Below are 19092 nucleotides of genomic sequence, written 5' to 3'. Positions count from 1 at the left end.
GCGTTCTCTTTGGGACGGTGGTGTGTGTTGTTGGGTTGTTGCCGGTCTTCCCATTGCAACTGACAACCTCGGCGCCATCATGGGATTTGGGGACCTGAAATCTCCCTCCGGGCTGCAGCTCCTGAACTCCTTCTTGTCAGACAAAAGTTACATCGAGGGGTGAGGGACCCAGACAGCAGCTTTCTCGCGTTTTGTTTTTTTCTGTGTGGGGGAACCTTTGAGAAAAGCGTTTTTTTCTCCGCTCTCTCTCGGCCTTAGTAGGCCCTGGCTGCCTTTCGTTGACACGTTTTCTGAAGTAAAATTGGGGAAGGGTCCTGCGGCAAGGCCTGGCTAGGAACTTTGCGATCAGATAAAGAGTAAAAGAGCGGGCATTTCTTTTTACACTCGTTTATAAAAATATCGAAGGCAACGACCGTAATTACATTATTATAACGAATTTAAATATTCTCATCGTCATCATACCTAGAACGTTCAACGTTGTTTTAATCTACGTTACCATGGTTTTGTTGTTTCCGAAACCGTATGCAGTTCTTATTTTATTGCGGGAAAGGGAATGAACTGGCTAATGAAAGACCGCCCAGCAGGGATTTCGATCAAAACCTTTTGCAGCTCAGAAGGTTCTCTACAGCAGATGTCAGGTCTTTATTTAGTTGTATAAATGAGCTTGTGTTGGAAATGAACTTTGCGATTAACTGTTTTAATTTTAACTAGTGAAACACTATGGAATGAAGGAAAATGAAACTAATCTGTGAACCTGAGTTATCAGTGGAATGGAACAATTTTTATTTGGGGTTAATTGGTAGATTTAATACACACACATCCCTAGGTATGTCAGATGTAAATGAAGCTGTAATTTCAAATTATTGCTTTTGACAAGGAATTCCCACTCTGTTTTTGTAAATCCATCTTCTTCAGTATGAAGATACATTATGGCCATCCTACTAAAGAATCAGATCTAAGTCATAATCTAACCCAAGGACAGGGTTGCTCTATTCAAACCTTAGTGGACTAGATATGAAAGGGAAAGGTCTGCTAGTTCCCATCAGACAGTTGCATCTGAAGAGCCACCTAGTGTCAATTGTTAACAACTTCAGCCACTGTGTATTTTTTCTATACTGTTGGTGTTTAATGTATAGTAAATTATGGTAGTACTTTGATAAGTGGCTTTGCTAAAGTTCATGCTTACATTACTTTTCCTACAGGTATGTTCCATCACAGGCAGATGTTGCTGTATTTGAAGCAATTAGTTCATCCCCTCCTCCTGAGTTCTACCATGCCCTCAGGTGGTACAACCACATTAAATCTTATGAGAAACAAAAAGCAAGGTGAGGTTCATTTCCGCTATTTGCATTTCTGTTTCTGGTCTTCCTACAGTTTGTGTTTCAGATGAAACTCAGAAATATAAAATACTCTTTGTTTTTTTCAGAAATCTAGAGTTTTGGATATTTTTCCAGTAGGGATATGGAAAATATTCTTTGCATAGGAAGGCCAAGCATGGCCCATGTTTCCAAAAAAGTGCATGTTGGACTGTTCTGGTCTAGCTGAGAACACAAGGTCTATTGTACCCGAGGTAGAAATAGTTTGGGAGAGGAATGGGAAAAAGACCAGGGAGGTTGGTGGCTAAGGAGAGGGACAGAAGGGGAAGTGTTGGGAAGATGGGGATTCCTTGGAGTATATCATGCGGAGATTTGTGACAAGGGAGAAAAGGCATTGGAAGATTGGTGACAGGCCTCTGAGATAAGAGGCTATATGTTGCCCATCTCTCTATCAAAAATTATTCTGGGTGGGAGAATGCATGGGAAATATGGAGAGTCCTAAAGAGAAAAAGACAGCAACATGCATGAACCTTGCCTGCTTGTTCACCTGAATATGTTTTATCTGGAACAACCAAAATGAAACTTAAACATTTTTCTCTTTTGTACACATTCATGATACAGTAGCCCGTAATATAAAATTCTGTACTTCTAAGAAAGTAAGGTGTCTATATTAGTATTTGTATAACTGTAATTCACTTTTCCTGATGAATGCCAGTGAACAAATTGCATTATAAACTTACAAGTAGTCCTCAGTTGGGATCAGAATTTCTGTTGTAAATTGTTGCAGTCATAAGTCATCACATGACTCAGTTTTACAACTGTTTTCAGTGGTCATAAATTGAATCACGAGTTGTAAGTATGAATACAACTTTACCAATGCCATATTTCCCCCAAACCAGCAAAAACATAAATTGCAAGCTAGTTGTCAAGTGCCTGAATTGCAATCGCATGATTGCAGGAGTAGGGTGACAGTTATAAGTTCAAATTTAAATCATAACTGACTTTTGGTAGCTGTTGTTAATCAAATGGTTACTAGTCAAGGGCTACCTATACAAGAGATGGGATGCTTCCACTTTAAAACGAGCTTTCATAATCAACATAATCTAAATCTGAGAATTGGGGATTAGAAAATTCCCAATTCTCCAGTGTGCTGGAAGGGTGGGTGTAGACTCCTTTTCTGCTTGGAGGCTTAGTCAGTCAGATTCCTGGTCACGCCGCCGCCTCCTGAGTATGCCCAGTTTTGACTCGGCCTTCAAGCAAAGGAGATGCATGGAAGAGGTGCTGGTGATCAAAGAGTTATGGCTTCAGTGAATTCTTCAAAACTGTAAGACTCCATATGAAAGGCTATTGTTTCTGTGTTTTTGGAGCTTCATCAGGGCAGCTTGTTTACTGTTTTTTTGGGGGGGAGGGGTGAACTATAGTGACACAAGATTAAATTAAGAGCAGTGGGAGCTCCCCCTTTTTTCCCCCCTATCAGTCTGAAGCTGTGGCATGCTTTAAAGACGGCTGGAGGCTTTGTGCCTTCCAAAAAGCCGAAGGACAGCTGATTGAAGCCTGTTTAAAGGGTCTTGGAGAAAAAATGCTTGTGGAAAAACAGTTTCTGGACTTTATTTTAAAGTCGCATATAAAGAAGCCCACAAGATATTAGAGGCTTGCTCGCCGGCTTAGTCTGAAACAGCAGCCTATACAGTTCCAAGTCACTGCCCAGCTTCGCCTGGGACATACTTTAAAGCATCAGATAAAAAGAGGAAAGAAAGCCACAGTAGCAGTAGTACTTTATGACTGAGTCTGCCCTGCCTGGGCATAAGATAACATGGCTGACCATGCAAATGTTATTGGGAGACCCTGACCTCTCCCCAGACCAGACTAAGGGCTCCAAGGAATCTAACTCTTACTAGAGAAGCTGCAGAAAAGTCGAAAGCAAAAGTTGTCTCCCCCCAGGAGAGCAACCAAGACAGAAGAGGAACATGCCCAGAGATGCCATGAGGCTATTAACAAGATAATATGGCCAGGGCAGAAAGGCAGAACAAAGAAAAGGGGAGAGCCCCCTTGAAAAGGGAGCTTGAAATTTCCCACGTTTGGCCTGCTAAACAGATAAATCAGGCAATAGAAATGGAGCAGCATATTCCTTGCTATCAAGGACCACTGGCAGACATGATATTCTTCGATTAAAATCGAATTCCAATTTTGGGAATCGCCGCGGCGGGGCCGGGGCGGGCGGTGCGGCGGAGGCCGCTGAGCAGCAGGAAAAGGGAGCTGGGCAGCGATTTCTTGGCTAGCGCGGTGGGGGTCTCTTTTGGCGGCCCTGATTTTTTTTTTCAGAGAGGAATATCATGCCTGCACTGGGTGGCATCAGAGAGCAGTTTTGTCGGCCTTCCCTTTGTTCAGAGGAGGATGATAGCATTCCTGTACCTGTGCTGATAATTGCTCACAATTTATGGAATGAAGAACCTGGTCTCAACCTTATCACAGGCCATCAATACAGGCCATCTACAATAGTGCCAGACAGCCACACTGACATAGGAGATACCTAGTAGTCAGGACCACTTCAGGGTGTCACAATAGCAAAGGGAGCTGGAAGCCCCCCAAAGAGCACAGTAAAATTTCTCCACACAAAGCAAGGCTTCTGCCTCAGGAGAGGAGGATCAAAGGGATGCAGACCTTTCAGAAGATAAAGGGAGGAATCCTGAGGCCCCAGCATTTGTTGGACTTTTCGACCAGCCTTTTTCAGCTCTTTGCTGTTTAAGGCCAAAAGCAGCAACAAATCTGGGAGCGGACCTGGTCACAAAGGAGTCAAATACAATTCTGTCAGGCCCAGGGGAGCTGCTATTCCCAAAGTCTGTCTACTAAAGAGACCGAGGAGATTCCCTCAAATGAATTCTTTCAAATATAATTCAAGGTCAGTGGCAAAAACCAGTAGTATTTCCAACACCAAGTGGTAATGATAAGATGTTTTTTAATATGGCTTCAGACCTTGCTGAGAAGCTCCAGTCTTCAATGATACATGAACTGGTGGCTGCCTTAACTTTCTCATCTATATTAGTTAATGATGGGGAGGATTCACTGAAAGCAGATAGGAAGGTGGAGATGATGCTCTGTAAGATGCATCAAGCTTCGTCCTAGGCAATAAAGGCCACCACGTCCACATCTTTCTTCAACAAGGCCACGCTGGTTTGGCTATACCAGATGCAAGAGAAGGTTCCCCCAGGGGACGTATGTGCCCAACAGCATTTCAACAGAGTGATAGCTGCTGTGGAATTCTCAGCAGATGCCACCATGCATGCCACAAGGTTTGCCTCTAAAGCTATGGCCACCTCTATAGGGGTCTGACGAATACTGTGGCTTCGTCATTGGCAGGGAGACATGAGGTCCAAGTGGAAGCCAGCTTCTGCCCCTTACAGTGGCGGAAAACTTTTTGAAGAGGCCCTAGATTCTGTGTTGGTAGAGAATAAAGATAGGAAGAAGGTTCTACCTTCAGAGTTCAGAAAATCGACCACTGTCAAACTTCATATTTTTGCAGGCCTTTTGGGCCACAGACACCGGATTCGGCATCCACCCGTTTCAGAGGACATATACACACGGGCACAGACAACCAGACAGATCTGGTTTCAAGGATAGATATGGTCAACAGGGCCAAAACAAACATCCATTCAGGGGCATGAGCAACTGCCCCTTCTGTCGCACCAAATGACAGACAGATAAACCCTCCCATTGGCAGCTGTCTAAGTCTGTTTGCCAGTCAATAGAAAACAACAACAGACACCTGGGTCCTAAACATGGTTGATACTAGGTGTCTCCCTTGAATTTCCACACCCCCAAACTTTTCATAAGTTGTCAGATTCCAAAGGATGAGGTAAAGAGAAACCTCATGGAGGCAGCAGTGCAACACCTACTGGACATCCAAACCATCCAACCAGTCCCACGAGACAAGCAAGGAAGAGTTCTACTCCATCCTGTTCATAGTTCCAAAGAATTTGGGGGGGATGGAGGGCAATTCTGGACCTAAAAAGACTGAACAAATATCTGATATACAAGAAATTCAAAATGCAGTCCCTTCAGTTGATACTGGGGAGCATTCGGGAAGGTGACTTCCTGACCTTACGGAGGCTTACATACACATTCCTATTCTACAGCTCATCGGAAATTCTTGCATTTTCAGTATGCTGGCCTGCAATTCCAATACAATTCGAATACATGCCCTTCGGTCTATCAGCGCCCACAGCTTTCACCAAAGCGTTGGCAACGGTAGCGGCACACCTCAGAGTGATTCCAATGCACGTCCAATGTTACCTGGAAGACATACAGATACAGTCCTTTTCACCAGACAGAGCAGCAGAGGACCTACAGATCACCATCAGGACCCTGCAGGAACACGGATTCTTGGTGAATTTCGACGAGTCATTTGTTCCCAACACATCGACTGCTGAACTTGGGAGCAATCATAGATATCAGGTCATGCGAGGTCTGTCACAAGGACAAGCCAGTATCAAGGTACTGGCAGCCCAAATTCAGTCAGCCCCGTCAGTGACGCTGGACCTACTATCACAGCTCCTGGGGGAAATGGTGTCCTGCATAGCAATTTTACCGTGGGCATGGCTTCATTTTACTCCAGGTTCCCAATAACGGGTGGAGGAAGTCAATGCTCTCCACATTCCATGGCCCAGAGACTGCTATACACTTTCCCCCCACTTCCACTAATCCCAAGAGTTATAAAGAGTGATAAAGGAGAGGGCAGAGATCCTTGCACCACACAGAAGGGTACTACAAAAAGTACATTCAGAATCGGGCTCAACACCAGACCACCTCCCACCCTTAGGACAGCCACCTTTGGTATGTCCCACACAATTGGATTATCCTTCCAGCACACTGGAGAAAGCGTTGGTCTTACCTGACACACTTCTTCTCAATGTGCTGAAGAATAATCCAATCTCACTCTGGCAACTGTCTAGTCTAGAGTCCAGGGGAAGTCATCACCAGCACCAATACAAATCAAGTTAATCAACACATCTTCATTAAAACTGGACAGACTCAGGAGGAGGCATGACCAAGAATCTGATTGACTCAGCCTCCAAGCAGAAGAGGACTCTACACCCACACAATTGGATTATCCTTCAGCACACTGAGAAGAAGTGTGTCAGGTAAGACCAACACTCTTTTCAGAAATTGTTATTTAATCTGATTTAATATTTAGTAATAAATAAAACCCTCCTTATTGACAATTCAATACAATGACAGCAAGTCTCTGTTACTGATACTCAGACCTGTGCTGGAGATACATTATAATTAACCATTTAAAATGCAATTTGCCTGAAGGGCATCAGGTGCTTATGAAGTTGGCATCTAATTTCTTACCTTTGAAATTTCCATATGGTTGACAGCTGTTAATTGGTTGGCAAAGGGGGGGCTGCACTTCAGCTTTAATCTAGACCACACTGAAGTAATAGGAATGGACTGTCAACAATTAAATGCTATGTGTTTTGTAGTCTGCCTGGTGTGAAGAAAGCTTTGGGAAAATATGGCCCTGCAGATGTTGAAGACAGTACGGGCACAGGTGGAGATAACAAAGATGATGACGACATTGACCTTTTTGGTTCTGATGAAGATGAGGTATCCAAAGCTTCTTCCTGTTACTTTTGTATGGAGCTTACATAAAAAGCAGCATGAACTTAATTGAATTATATAATAGAATATAATGCAGTTAAGATTAAATGGTTAAGACACCGTGTGAGAAACTATCTACAATACTACCAAATTTGGCTAGTTTGTACATCTCAGAATTGTAATGTTAGCTTCTCAGTTGGGAGATTTCAGTGTTTCTACAGAGGTTGCCCAGCTTGATATTTCCTGTTTGCCATTACAATCACAACTAACCCTAACTCATATCAATCCCATGTGTGAAGCAAGGTACACATTTGATTTGGAATTTTGTTCAATTGGTTTGTAGTCTAAAGGAGGAACAATTATGTGTAAAATCTATTGCATAGAAAAATGTTTTAAATGAGAGAAAACCCTACTCCCTACTAGCAATGAATGATAATTACCCACCGTTTCCCCAAAAATAAGATATATCCCGAAAATAAGCCCTAGCAAGTTTTATGTGTGCACCTAATATAAGTCCTAACCCCCCCCCCCCAAATAAGCCCTATTTAAGAGCCTGTGAAGGCGGCCACCCACCCATTCTGTATGGTTGCTTGCGGTGCCATGGCCACAATGCACAGGAAGGGTGGTGCCCCTCACCAGCTTACTTCGGCCCCCACAGCCAGGCCATCCATGCCCTGACTCCTATCTCGCAGCAGCAGCAGCAACCATGTGTAGTAGGAGCCTACATGGTTACCAGCCCACTTCTGCTTGTTTGCTGGAAGTCAAGGCAGATGTCAGGATGTGGATGGCCTGGCTGTGTGACACTGAAGTAAGCTACTGTGGGGAAGTTCCATTCCCCCCACCTGCCTCGCTGCAGCACTGATGTGCCATGCTGCCTTCTGCGGGCCACGAGCAAGCAGAAAAGGTAGACCTCCCGTACATGGAAAAAAATAAGACACACCCAGAAAATAAGCTCTAGTGCTTATTTGGGGGATCAAAAGAAAATAAGACTTGGTTTTATTTTCGGGGGAAACATGGGTAATTCAGTCTGCAAGAAAACAGGCAAGCTCAGAGAGCACAAAGGACTGCACATTTACAAATACTCTCCTCTATAGAAGGATCATTCTCTTGATAGCCTTAGATTGGCTGCCAACATGAAATTCTGCAGGGATGATGTGTTAGTAAAAACGTTTAACTTCAAGAGCCAAATGGCTCCTATTAACTACTCAGTTATTTAGGAAAAATATAAATAATCCCACCTAACAGGCTTGTTTTTTCTAAGTAGCATGAGCCATCACTTAACTGAGAGTGAGGGCACTGGATCAAAATGGACACATTTATTTAAAAACAGACGAATCAAGTCTGTCTTACTGAGATTCTTTTCAGATTCCATATCTTGCAAAGGGATATAACATTTGGAAGGAAATTAGTGTTGCTAGTTTTTTAATCATTCCTAACAATAAAAATGGAACTGGTCCTGTTATGCTTTATGGTCATTAAAACTTTCCACTGACCCAGTAGAATTTAGTAATGATATGCTAAATGTAAATACTGTATACTTTGTCCAATACAACCAAGAAGTTGCTTTGCAACTGTATTTCAGATATAGTTGAGTGTCTAAACCAATTTCATTTGGTATTTAAACAAGGGTGTGAAATTAAAATTTCTTTAGCGAATGAAAAGGGTGGTGCATTGGAATGTTGTTTTATTAGTTCTTTTGGGACTTTCTGTGGCCTTCAGTGCAATTTGAGCACAGTGTTCTTTGGAGTTACCTGATAAATCTGGGTCTTTGGTAATTGTTGTAGTCGTTAGAGCAGGGGTTCCCCAAACTTGGCAACTTTAAGACTTGTGGACTTCAACTCCCAGAATTCTATGCTGGCTGAGGAATTCTGGGAGTTGAAGTCCACAAGTCTTAAAGTTGCCAAGTTTGGAAACCTGTGTTATAGTTTTATTGTATCCAGAATAGAGTTTATTGTTTCTTATATCTCAGTAAAAGGCTTGTGCTCAATTTAAGAAGTCTCTTAGATCCTAAGCTGTCCCTTCACTACCAAATAGTGGCAGAGATGAGTGTATTTGAACAATAATAATTTGTGATAATAGCTGGTTTCAAATGATCATATCGGGCAACAATTTTTCCCTAGCAGATGATTTCAGACTATGAAAAATTATCCCTTTAACTTGCAGAATAATTTAGTCTTTTATTTAGTCATTTTTAATTGATGGGATTGTGTTGTAAGATTTGCAATATATTATGTTAATTTTATCTTATTTTTGAATTTATTGTTTATTAATGTTAGCCTTTTGTGTGTGTGTCTGCGTGCTATATTTTAGTGGAAACACTTGTTAGAAACCTAAGAAATTATTAGATAATGTTTTACTCTGTAAAACTATGGCAGATACACAATCTATCCAACCTTCACTGAAGGCTTAAATCACAGTAAATGTTGTACGGATGACTTCTGGGAAAGCCTAGGGCAGTAGTCTAGACTGGGAAAACAAATAGCACTCTTGTGTTTTTGCCAAGAGAATTGTGGACACAAAGTAGTAATCATGGAATTGGGAATCATGCCCCACTTGAGAGAAACTTTACCTTATATTCTGTAATGCATATTAAAGTTAGCTGTAGGTAGTGTTTTAAAATTAAAATCTCATCTTTTTCAAAGCTTTGAATTGGTGACATGATGAATAAAACCAAATCACCATCTTTCGTCTGAAATTATGATGATTTGTTTTTTTCTGAAAGATCCAATTGAGTTTGTTCTTAATAAGGAAATAATTGCTTTATTTTATTTAACTTTCTTTTGATTTCTTCAGGAAAGTGAAGAAGCAAAAAAGTTAAGGGAGGAGAGGCTTGCTCAGTATGAATCAAAGAAGGCCAAAAGTAAGTTACCAGCCCTTTAGCACTCCTTAACTTTACTCAGTCTGAATTATTTCCTAGATTAACTGCAGTCTGACTAAGCTCACTGCGTATAAGTATTACAGACATCTTTTTTATTATAGGTATTGCTTTGATTTAAAATCTGTCATTACAGTTCAAATATCTGAATACAGGTAAAGATAAATTCCTAGGCCTATAGAAGTAGTACAATATCATGCTTAAATTATGTGTTTTTCTGTCAATGGTGAAATACTGATTGCATAGCAAATATGTGATTCCACAGGTACTGGCCTGAAACTGTTCAGTGCTGTAGCAGTTGCAGTATTCCAACTGTGGGAAAACAGCTGTTATGCTTGCAGAATGCTCCTTTCCCAACCGGGAGAAGAGAGTTTCAGTGTAACGAACAATATCATATCTTGTATTCTTCTCCTCTGCTGATTAAATTTAATCTTATTTTGTAGTTTAGAAGTTTTAAACATTTACTTTTAGCTTTGTTATAAGTAAAAGCAACATTTTTTGAGTACTAGCACTAGGTTGTGTAAGGAAATTTGTTACAATACAGTTGCTATTATGATGTTATCCATTCAGTTGTGTTTGACTCTTAGCAATTATGTGGACCAGGTCTCTCCAACATCTTCCAATCTTGCACTACTTCGGCAGTTGCTTTAACTTCTTGAAATCATGTAAAACAGCCTGTTTTTATTGAGTTATTCTTTGGTTTTTCTAGAACCAGCACTGGTTGCCAAGTCATCCATTTTATTAGATGTAAAACCTTGGGACGATGAGACAGATATGGCCAAATTGGAGGAGTGTGTCCGAAGCATTCAGGCTGATGGCTTAGTGTGGGGATCGTGTAAGTAACTGGTTGGAGATAGAAAAATTATGACATTATTTTTAGAGTACATTTCACATGCATAAGATCTAAGTATAGTTGAATTGCTTCTTAAATCATGTCCGCAAAAGTTCATAGAGTTTATTGTTTCCATTTCACAAAATAATGGGCTTTTTGTTGAGAACTTCCAACTGGTGTAGTAGGGCCAGTCATATTTCTTACTGAGTATCCCAAAATGGAATTTTGGCTGTGTTGTGGACTAATACTGTAGTATTTAGACTTATATACCACCCATAATGTCAGCATTATTTGCATTGCCTCTAACAATCTGGCTCTTCGTTTTACTGGCCTCAAAAGGATGGAAGGCTGAGTTAACCTTGAGTCTTGTCAAGATCGAACTCTGGCTGTGGGGAGACTTTGCATGCAATATTGCATTCTAACCACTGCTCCATCAGGGCTCCTAGCCTAGATCATTGAATTCTGATGGCCCCTGTAATTTACAGTACCTTATCACATCCTCTGCTCTCTTTGCACCTGATAGGCAAATGTATGTGGACTAGCACCATTCTTTTCCTCATTCCATTGTTTTTGCACAACGTATATATCAACCGATACATAAACAGTGTTTAAATTTATCAAACCCCTCCCTACCTTCTTGCAAACAACAATGTCATTAGACATTACCTTAGACTGGATTTATTACTTATTGCTTCTCCTGCATATGATAGACTTCAATGCACTTACATTTATTGAAAAGTTCCAATAAGGAAAATTACCTAAGTTTACTACAGCATCATTTATAGCAAATTATTGCCATAAATCAGAGTTTGGTGGCACTTTTCCAGACTTAACATTTTATTAAAAGACATAACTAGAGTGCTACTAGAATCCTTCTATAAAATGATGGAAGGCAGGGGCTATCTAGTTTTCCCCCTTTTAAATTCGCTTCTTAGTTGCTGTACTTCAGGGGGAGTTTCTGTATGAGGGGAGCTATAATTCAAGTTCCTCAATGCTTGCTTCTACACATTATCCACACTGAATATCTATTATAGGGCATAAACATATAGAGTAGATTATCAGTTTTAACAGTTGTTTCATTATCTTTCTAGCAAAACTAGTTCCAGTTGGTTATGGAATAAAGAAACTTCAAATTCAATGTGTAGTTGAAGATGATAAAGTTGGAACTGATATGTTGGAAGAGAAGATCACTGCATTCGAAGATTATGTACAATCAATGGATGTGGCAGCTTTCAACAAAATTTAAGTTGTGGTAGCTTCTGGAATAAAACTATTGCAGCAGAAATATTGTGATTTATTGTCTTCAGCTATTCGATTTAAAATCGAGTTTGCAATGGAAGTTTGTGGGTTAAAAGGAAATACTATCATTTGAATTCTTCGCTTCAGAGACAGAAGGTGGTTCTACTATAGTTCCAATCTTAGCCTGGGAGGAATTCCAAGTTGTGATTTTACACTGGTGAACCAAATCCCCTCTAATTAATTGAATAGTTCTTTACCTGACATAGTGGGTTGCTCTGACATTGAAAGCACTGAAATGGAGGAGTTTAAAAGGTTAGGGGGTAAACAGAGGATGGTTTATTTCATAAGACTCCCCTCAAATTTAATGGTATGTGTGAATCACCTAAGGAGAATTCACTTAAACCACCATGCACTCAAACAAATGGATCATCAGATAAATTACTTTGTTCATAGACAAAGGTTGGATAAGATGCTAAATAGTAGTATAACATTGGTCTATCTGACCTGCTAAATATGTCAGATGCATTATTTGAATAATCTTGGATCACATGAGATCTCAAAATGCCTTTATATAGTAAATGTGTTGTCATCTTCATCATCACTCAAAGCTCCATAATTATGACACAGTACACATGAACCACAAACTATCATCAGTGTAGTTATTGTCTTCCACCAAATTCTATGCTGTTGATAGGTACCTTTAGAGTTTTTGACTTGGAATGCATTTGAAAAACTAATGGAAGGTTGGTTGGTTGGCTGCTTCTGCTTTTTTAGTGGTGTTTGTTCATCTTTGTTTTTTGAACATTTATGTCTGTCCATAGAAGGGCTTCTTTTTAAAGGGCTTTATTGGCTTCCTAATCTTAGGAATGTATGCTTTTTTGGATCTTGCTGAAGCAGTCAGTGGTATGCTTTGGTGCAAAGGTATGTTTGAAAGTGTTGCTTTGAGATCTGTTTGCTGCATTTCTTCAGTCTATTCCTTTGGCACTGAAAGTGCAAAAAGGATTGTTTTCTGAGCAAGGATGCAAGCATGACTCAAGATTACTTCTTTGTAAGAAGTTAGAAGAGGAATTACAAAAGAACCCACAGAAAAAGAACAAAAAATCCAATGGACTTAAAAAAACGTAAGTTAGGTCTAATAGACAAAAAAGAGCTAGCACAAAAAGTTAAAAGATCTAAACAAAAGCTTTTTGAAAATGCAAACAAACCAGGAGGATGGCTGGCATATAGATCGAAGAAAAGAAATTGATTTATCAACTAAAAGATGATGAAGGAACTCTACTACCAAAATGATGATAAAAAAATTCAAAACTACTACAAAAATCTTTATGATCAAGAGATAATTCCAGAAGAAAAAAATAAAACAATACTTAGAAAAAGCAGAACTACCTACAGTACCAGAAACAAAGCAACATTAGAAGAAAGAATAACAATGATGCAATCAAAAGACAAAAGAATGTCAAAACACCAGGGTCTACCAGCAGAATTATATAAAATTTTACAGGAGTGACCAAATGTTGGACGTATTTAATGAACTATTGATAGGTGAAAATACCAAGTTCTTGGATGGAAGCATATACTACTCTCATATTGAAAGAAGACTCAGATCTGAAATGGATAAAAAATTACAGGCCAATATCCTTATTGAATGCAGACTATAAAATATTTGCTTTAATAATAGCAGAATGACTAAAGAGATTTTTAAATCGATTTATACACTCAGATCAAAATGGCTTTTTACCTAAGAGACAAATAAAAGACAATATGAGAATAATTTTGAATACTTAGGAATATTATGAAGCACAGAGAAGCAAATGGCGTTGATCTTCCTAGATACACAAAAGGCATTTGATAATGTGAACTGGCCGTTCATGTTAGCATAGTTGAAAGCAGTGGACTTTGGGGAGAGATTTATTAAGATGATCAAAGCAATATAAACAAACTGCAAGAGTGATGGTAAATGGGGATTTGACCGAAAAGGTTAATATTAAGAAAGGAACGAGAAGGATGCCTCTTGTCACCACTTATTTGTATTGACACTAGAAGTATTAAATATCAGAAATATAAGACAAGATGAGATAAAAAGTATGGAGATAAAAAAAAGGAAAATATAAATTACAGGCATTTGTAGATGATTTAGTTTTTATTCTAGAAAATCCTCTAGAAACGACCTAAGCTAATTAAAAAGAGAGTACGACGAAGTGGCAGGATTGAAAATAAACAAAAAAACCTAAGATCTTAGTGAAAAATGTCACAGAGAAACAGGAAAAAAGATAACGAAGAGATTAGATATCCAGATCACTAAGAAAGTAAAATATCTAGGAATTCAATAAAAAGCAAGTGTGACAATTAAAGAAGATTATTATTATAAATTGAAACAACAAATTCGGGTAGATCTGGAAAAACTTGCAGGTATTGTTAATAGGGAGAATAGCAACAATTAAAATGAATATATTGCCAAGACTATTGTACCTGTTTCAAACTATTCCGATAAAACGAGAAAAAATATTTTGAAGATCTGAATAAAATAATATTAAAATATATTTGGCAAGAGAAAAAAAGCCAGAATAAACTTTAAAATATTACAGGATACAAGAACCAGAGAATGGTTTGGATTACCTAATTGGGAATTATACTGCCAGGCAGCAGTGTTAACATGGATGAAAGAATGGATTGTACTGAGGCACAAGATTATTGACTCTGGAGGGGCATGATTTGCAATTGGGTTGGCATGCTTTTCTATGGTATGGGAAAAGTAAGATACATGGTTACTTTCAAAGACATAAGAAATGCTTTACTTGTCAATATGGGAGAAAATTAAAGACCAGCACTATTTGAAGATTCCAGTTTGGCTTTCGACAATGGAAGCACTTATTCAAATATTATTAATTTGGGAAATATTGTTAGATACAAATATATTTTAAATGAAAAGGGCGAGCTCAAAACTAAGCAAGAATTAAATGAGCAAGGGATTGATATGGTTTGGTATTCATATATGCAAATACAGTCTAGATATGATAAAGATGTTAAACTAGATGGTTTCTATAAAGAACCAATAGAATTGGATAAAATATTAACAGTAATAGAAGAAAGATTGATTTAAAAAAATTTTATAGTTACCTATTGGGTGTTAAATTGGAAGAACAAGTGAAAGAAACAATGATAGCATGGGGGGGGAATTTGGTTATACTATAGAATTAGATAAATTCTAATTCTAAATAAATGGCAGAAATTGTGGGATAGAAACACTAAACTAACAATGTCAACTGCATACAAAGAAAATCTGTATGTTTTATAGATGGCATTTTGCACCGGCAAGACTGGCAAAGATGTTTAAAGATAAATCAGCTGAATGCTGAAAATGTCACCAGACGCCTGGAACATAACATGTGGTGGACATGTGTAGAAGCTAAAAGATATGGACCAAAATACATATGTGGTTGGAAAAGATGATACAACAACATATTGGTTTAAAACCTGAAATATTTCTGTTGGGGATTATACCTGAAAATTATAGTAAATAGAATGTATATTTAATTATTCATGTACTAACTGTAGTTAGAATTGTATTTGCACAAAATTGGAAAGTGAAGAGATTCTGACTGAAGAGAGTGTGATTAGAAAAATATTAGACTGCAGAAATGAATAGGTTAACACGCAATTCAAAGAGAAGGAACAAAGTGAATATTATATGATATGGGATTTATTTTATCAATGGTTGGAAAATAAATACAGAAGTTTAAATTTTAAGAAGACTTGCACAAAATAGTAAATATGTGGTAAGAATTAAAAATGTTAAGATGGGGAATGTTATAAGAATTAGATATATGATGCAGTTAGTATTAAGAGCAGAGTTCTAAAGTTAAGCAATGAATATGTATAAACTATAATGGTTATTGCACAAGATATTTATATCCAGATGACACACTGTGCAAATGAAAGATGGAATGTTTGTATAAATAAAATAAAAATTTTAAATAAAAAGATTACTTCTTTTTTCTGTTAAATTAATGTACTTTACATTTAAGATGTAAATGTTGGCATCCAGACAGGCAAGGATTGATTTGAATTTGGTCCTTGTGTGGGCCTCACTCTTGAGCAGCTTCTCGCTTCGTTCCAAATACATTATAATTGAGCACATTCTTTTGGTAAATGTTCTCTACTGCAAATGCATTTTCATTGGAACATTTCAAATCCAATACATTTAAAATAGCTGTAAATTAATCCAAGCATAAAGTTTCTCAATGACTGTGAAAGCAAAACAAATGGTTGAAATTAAAGGCACAAATATTCCAATGGATATTGTTCAGTGGTACATCATTTAGCTTGAAAAAATTTCCAGCTTTTCTGTTCTGTAAACAAAAGAAATCTAAAAGATGCCCTGAGGAGGGAATGGGCGTTGGTACTTACCTGACACGCCATTTCTCTTCGAGCTGCTCGGAGCATCCAGAAGTGGGTGGTGCTTCAGTCTCTGCAGTGGTAGGCTGAGCTTAATTTTGAAGAACGCTCCTCCTCCACGTGTCTCCTCCATAGCGTTCCCCAGTTTTGCGAAGACAAGAGGAAAAAAATTCGTGCTCTCATACTAATTAGCTAAAGGTTCATTGGCCGAAACAAGACCCCACCAGACGGTGAAAGATTAGGGTGGGGCTGGATGCTCCTCGCAGCTCGAAGAGAAATGGCGTGTCAGGTAAGTACCAACGCCCATTCTCCTTAGAGCTGCTCGGAGCATCCAGAGTGGGACATACCAAAGCTGGGCCTGTCCTACGGGAGGGGCGCCGTCTGGTCTGTAGTCACGTCGGGTTCTCTAAAAACTGTCTGTAGAACCCTTCTGCCAAAGGAAGCCTCAGCAGAGGCATACGTGTCAATCTTGTAGTGCCTGATAAAGGGTGACGGAGAGGCCCACGTTGCTGCCCAGCAGATTTTGTTTATTGGAGCCTGGGTAGCCCAGGCAGCCGAAGTTGCCACACTCCTGGTGGAGTGAGCCGTGATACCCCTGGGTACCTGGAGGGCCTGTGACTGGTATGATCTGGCAATGGCCGCCCTTATCCAAGGGCCTATGGTAGTTGGCGGAACCTTGAGCCCTTGTGTCTTAGGTTGAAAGGAAATAAACAGGGCCTCTGACTTTCGAAAGGCTTCTGTGCGTTTGATGTAAACACGCAAGGCACGCCTCACATCCAGAGTGTGCCATTGCCTCTCCCTTTCCTGTGATGGCCTGGGGCAAAAATTAGGATAAGTTCCTGAGCCCTGTGGAAAGCCGAATTGACTTTGGGCAAAAAGGGTCGGGCCGGAGGACCACTCGATCAGTGTGAAATATACAAAGGTCTTTCCTAATGGATAGTGCAGCAATCTCTGATATCCTACGGGCTGATGTGATTGCTACAAGGAAAACTACCTTGTATGATAGAAACTGAAGAGAAACCTCCCTTAAGGGTTCGAAAGGGGGTTTTGTGAGTGAGGTAAGGACCCTGTTAAGGTCCCAGGTTGGGTACCGGTGGAGGGTCAGAAGGTGTAAATTTGTGGCCCCCCTCAGAAAGGTCTGAATACGGGGATGATGGGAAAGGGACCCGGCCTCCTTACAGGAGATAACCGTTGATAAGGCTGCTACCTGTCGTCTTAATGTATTGGGGGACAGCCCCTTGCTGAGTCCCTCCTGCAGAAATTCTAGAATTTGGGCAATGGAAGGGGCAGCTGGGTCAATTTGAAGGTTGACACACCATTTACGGAAAATGGACCAAGTGGCGTCATAGATTCTTATAGTTGAGGGCTGTCTGGCGGCTAGTATAGTGTCAATTGACCCTGCTAGATAGGTTTTCCCTCTTCAAGCGGTCCCGCTCAACCTCCAGACGGCTAGTTGGAGCCATTGGGGGTCTGGGTGGAGAAGGGGTCCTTGAGACAGGGAGATCCTGTTTGATGGGATCCTCCAGGGAGGGGCCACTGATAGGCTGCAGAGGTCCGCAAACCAAGGACGTCTGGGCCAGTAAGGTACTACAAGAAGCAGGGACTTCCTGTTTGTGAGGCTTCGGCGGCGGCAGGGTTCCGCGATCCAGCGCGATCCCTGCCGGGCTCATCGACTAGGTTCCCCCGATCCACTTGGATTTGGGGGATATAGCTACCCTGTAGGGGCTGCTGAAGACAGGGGGGATCTGGAAAGGAGGTAGGGGGTGTCGCAGACCCCCTCCCCAGCCAGCTAAACCCCCTTTTCCCTAGGCGGAGGAGCGGCGGTCAGCAATGGTCGCCTCAAAGAAACCTGCAGACGGATAAGAATGTGCAGGAGGAAGAGAATCGGAGAATCATGAGAGTTGCCTATGGTCCGGGATAAAGTTGCTAAGCAAGGAACCTCCGGGGATCGGAAAACTGTTGGAGAAGTTGCTACATTGTTTCCAGAGAGAGTTACAAGCCGCGGATAGAACTCTTAAAGGGAAAGTTTTTTTTTTTCTTCACTCTCCTTCCTAACATGACAGCTGTGGAACAGTAAGAGAAATCTGAAAATCCAGAAAGAGAAATTGAGGAAGGAGAAGGTGCCTAAAGAAATGATCTACTTGGACTGCTTGGTGATTTTATTACTTCTGAAAATTATCTTTGATTAAAAACATCTGGGTGGTTGTTTGGGAAAACTTTTTCTCTTCACAATGACATCATTTGTGGATGATTTGGAACTATTACATCAAAAAATTCAAGAGGAAAAGCGAGAAGGGAAGGATGTTTTTGATACTCTGTGTCAGTATTTAGAAATGGCGGTCTATGCTTACGTGGAAGGGATTGAATACCAAGAAGATCTGGAGGAAGAAGAAGCCATCTTGGAGGAACAAGTCACTTTGGCTGGGCAAAGAAAGGAGAAGGAGAAAAGGAAGAGACTTTAAGATCTGTAAAAGCAATCCAAAAAAAAGAAAAATAAGATGAAAAGGAGGTATTATGTTAGAAAACTGCAGAGGGAGGAAGCTGGAGAGGAAGAGAGGTGGAGAGACGAAGGGGTAATGAGAACAGAGAGAAGAACAAGCAAAGGGAGAAAAGGGATGAGAGGCCTCAGTAGTAGAGAGCAAGATGTAAAGAAACAAATCTTTTTAGAGACAATGGGTAATCTTATTGATGAAGGGACTCTAAAGGTACACAAGATTGTTTTTATATTTGTACTTAGAAATAACTTTAGAAGGTTGGAAATAAAGTGTAATTTAAAATGTGGTAAAATATTTAATATAACTTAGTGAAATTGGTGTTAAGGAAAGGGGAACATT

General features: G+C 40.0%; 1 protein-coding gene and 2 non-coding genes across 3 annotated transcripts; all 3 read left to right on the top strand.

Moving 5' to 3' along the window:
- Positions 1-5: 5 nt before the first annotated feature.
- On the top strand, positions 6-11909 carry EEF1B2 (eukaryotic translation elongation factor 1 beta 2). The gene is made up of 6 exons (XM_026673202.2): positions 6-159; positions 1203-1325; positions 6800-6923; positions 9711-9777; positions 10502-10627; positions 11716-11909. Exons 1-6 carry the CDS (start codon positions 80-82, stop codon positions 11868-11870), a joined length of 675 nt encoding a protein of 224 aa, XP_026528987.1. The 5' UTR covers positions 6-79; the 3' UTR covers positions 11871-11909.
- Positions 9567-9644, top strand: LOC113415693 (small nucleolar RNA SNORD51). Its single transcript, XR_003371350.1, has one exon. It is a non-coding gene; the product is annotated as a small nucleolar RNA SNORD51 (small nucleolar RNA).
- Positions 10050-10183, top strand: LOC113415694 (small nucleolar RNA SNORA41). Its single transcript, XR_003371351.1, has one exon. It is a non-coding gene; the product is annotated as a small nucleolar RNA SNORA41 (small nucleolar RNA).
- Positions 11910-19092: the final 7183 nt, after the last annotated feature.

The sequence above is a fragment of the Notechis scutatus genome, chromosome 1 (genome assembly GCF_049901735.1).
Source record: "Notechis scutatus isolate UNSWTSFEM ecotype Mainland chromosome 1, rNotScu1.2, whole genome shotgun sequence".
Taxonomy (NCBI): domain Eukaryota; kingdom Metazoa; phylum Chordata; class Lepidosauria; order Squamata; family Elapidae; genus Notechis; species Notechis scutatus.
This window is presented reverse-complemented; position numbering and strand designations above follow the sequence as displayed.

Bases quoted from the DNA above. Each gene is read 5' to 3' on its own strand.
- EEF1B2 (XM_026673202.2), top strand. From the start codon at position 80: ATGGGATTTGGGGACCTGAAATCTCCCTCCGGGCTGCAGCTCCTGAAC. The intron at 1,326-6,799 runs GTGAGGTTCATT...TGTGTTTTGTAG, and splicing joins TATGAGAAACAAAAAGCAAG to TCTGCCTGGTGTGAAGAAAG. The intron at 10,628-11,715 runs GTAAGTAACTGG...TTATCTTTCTAG, and splicing joins TGGCTTAGTGTGGGGATCGT to CAAAACTAGTTCCAGTTGGT.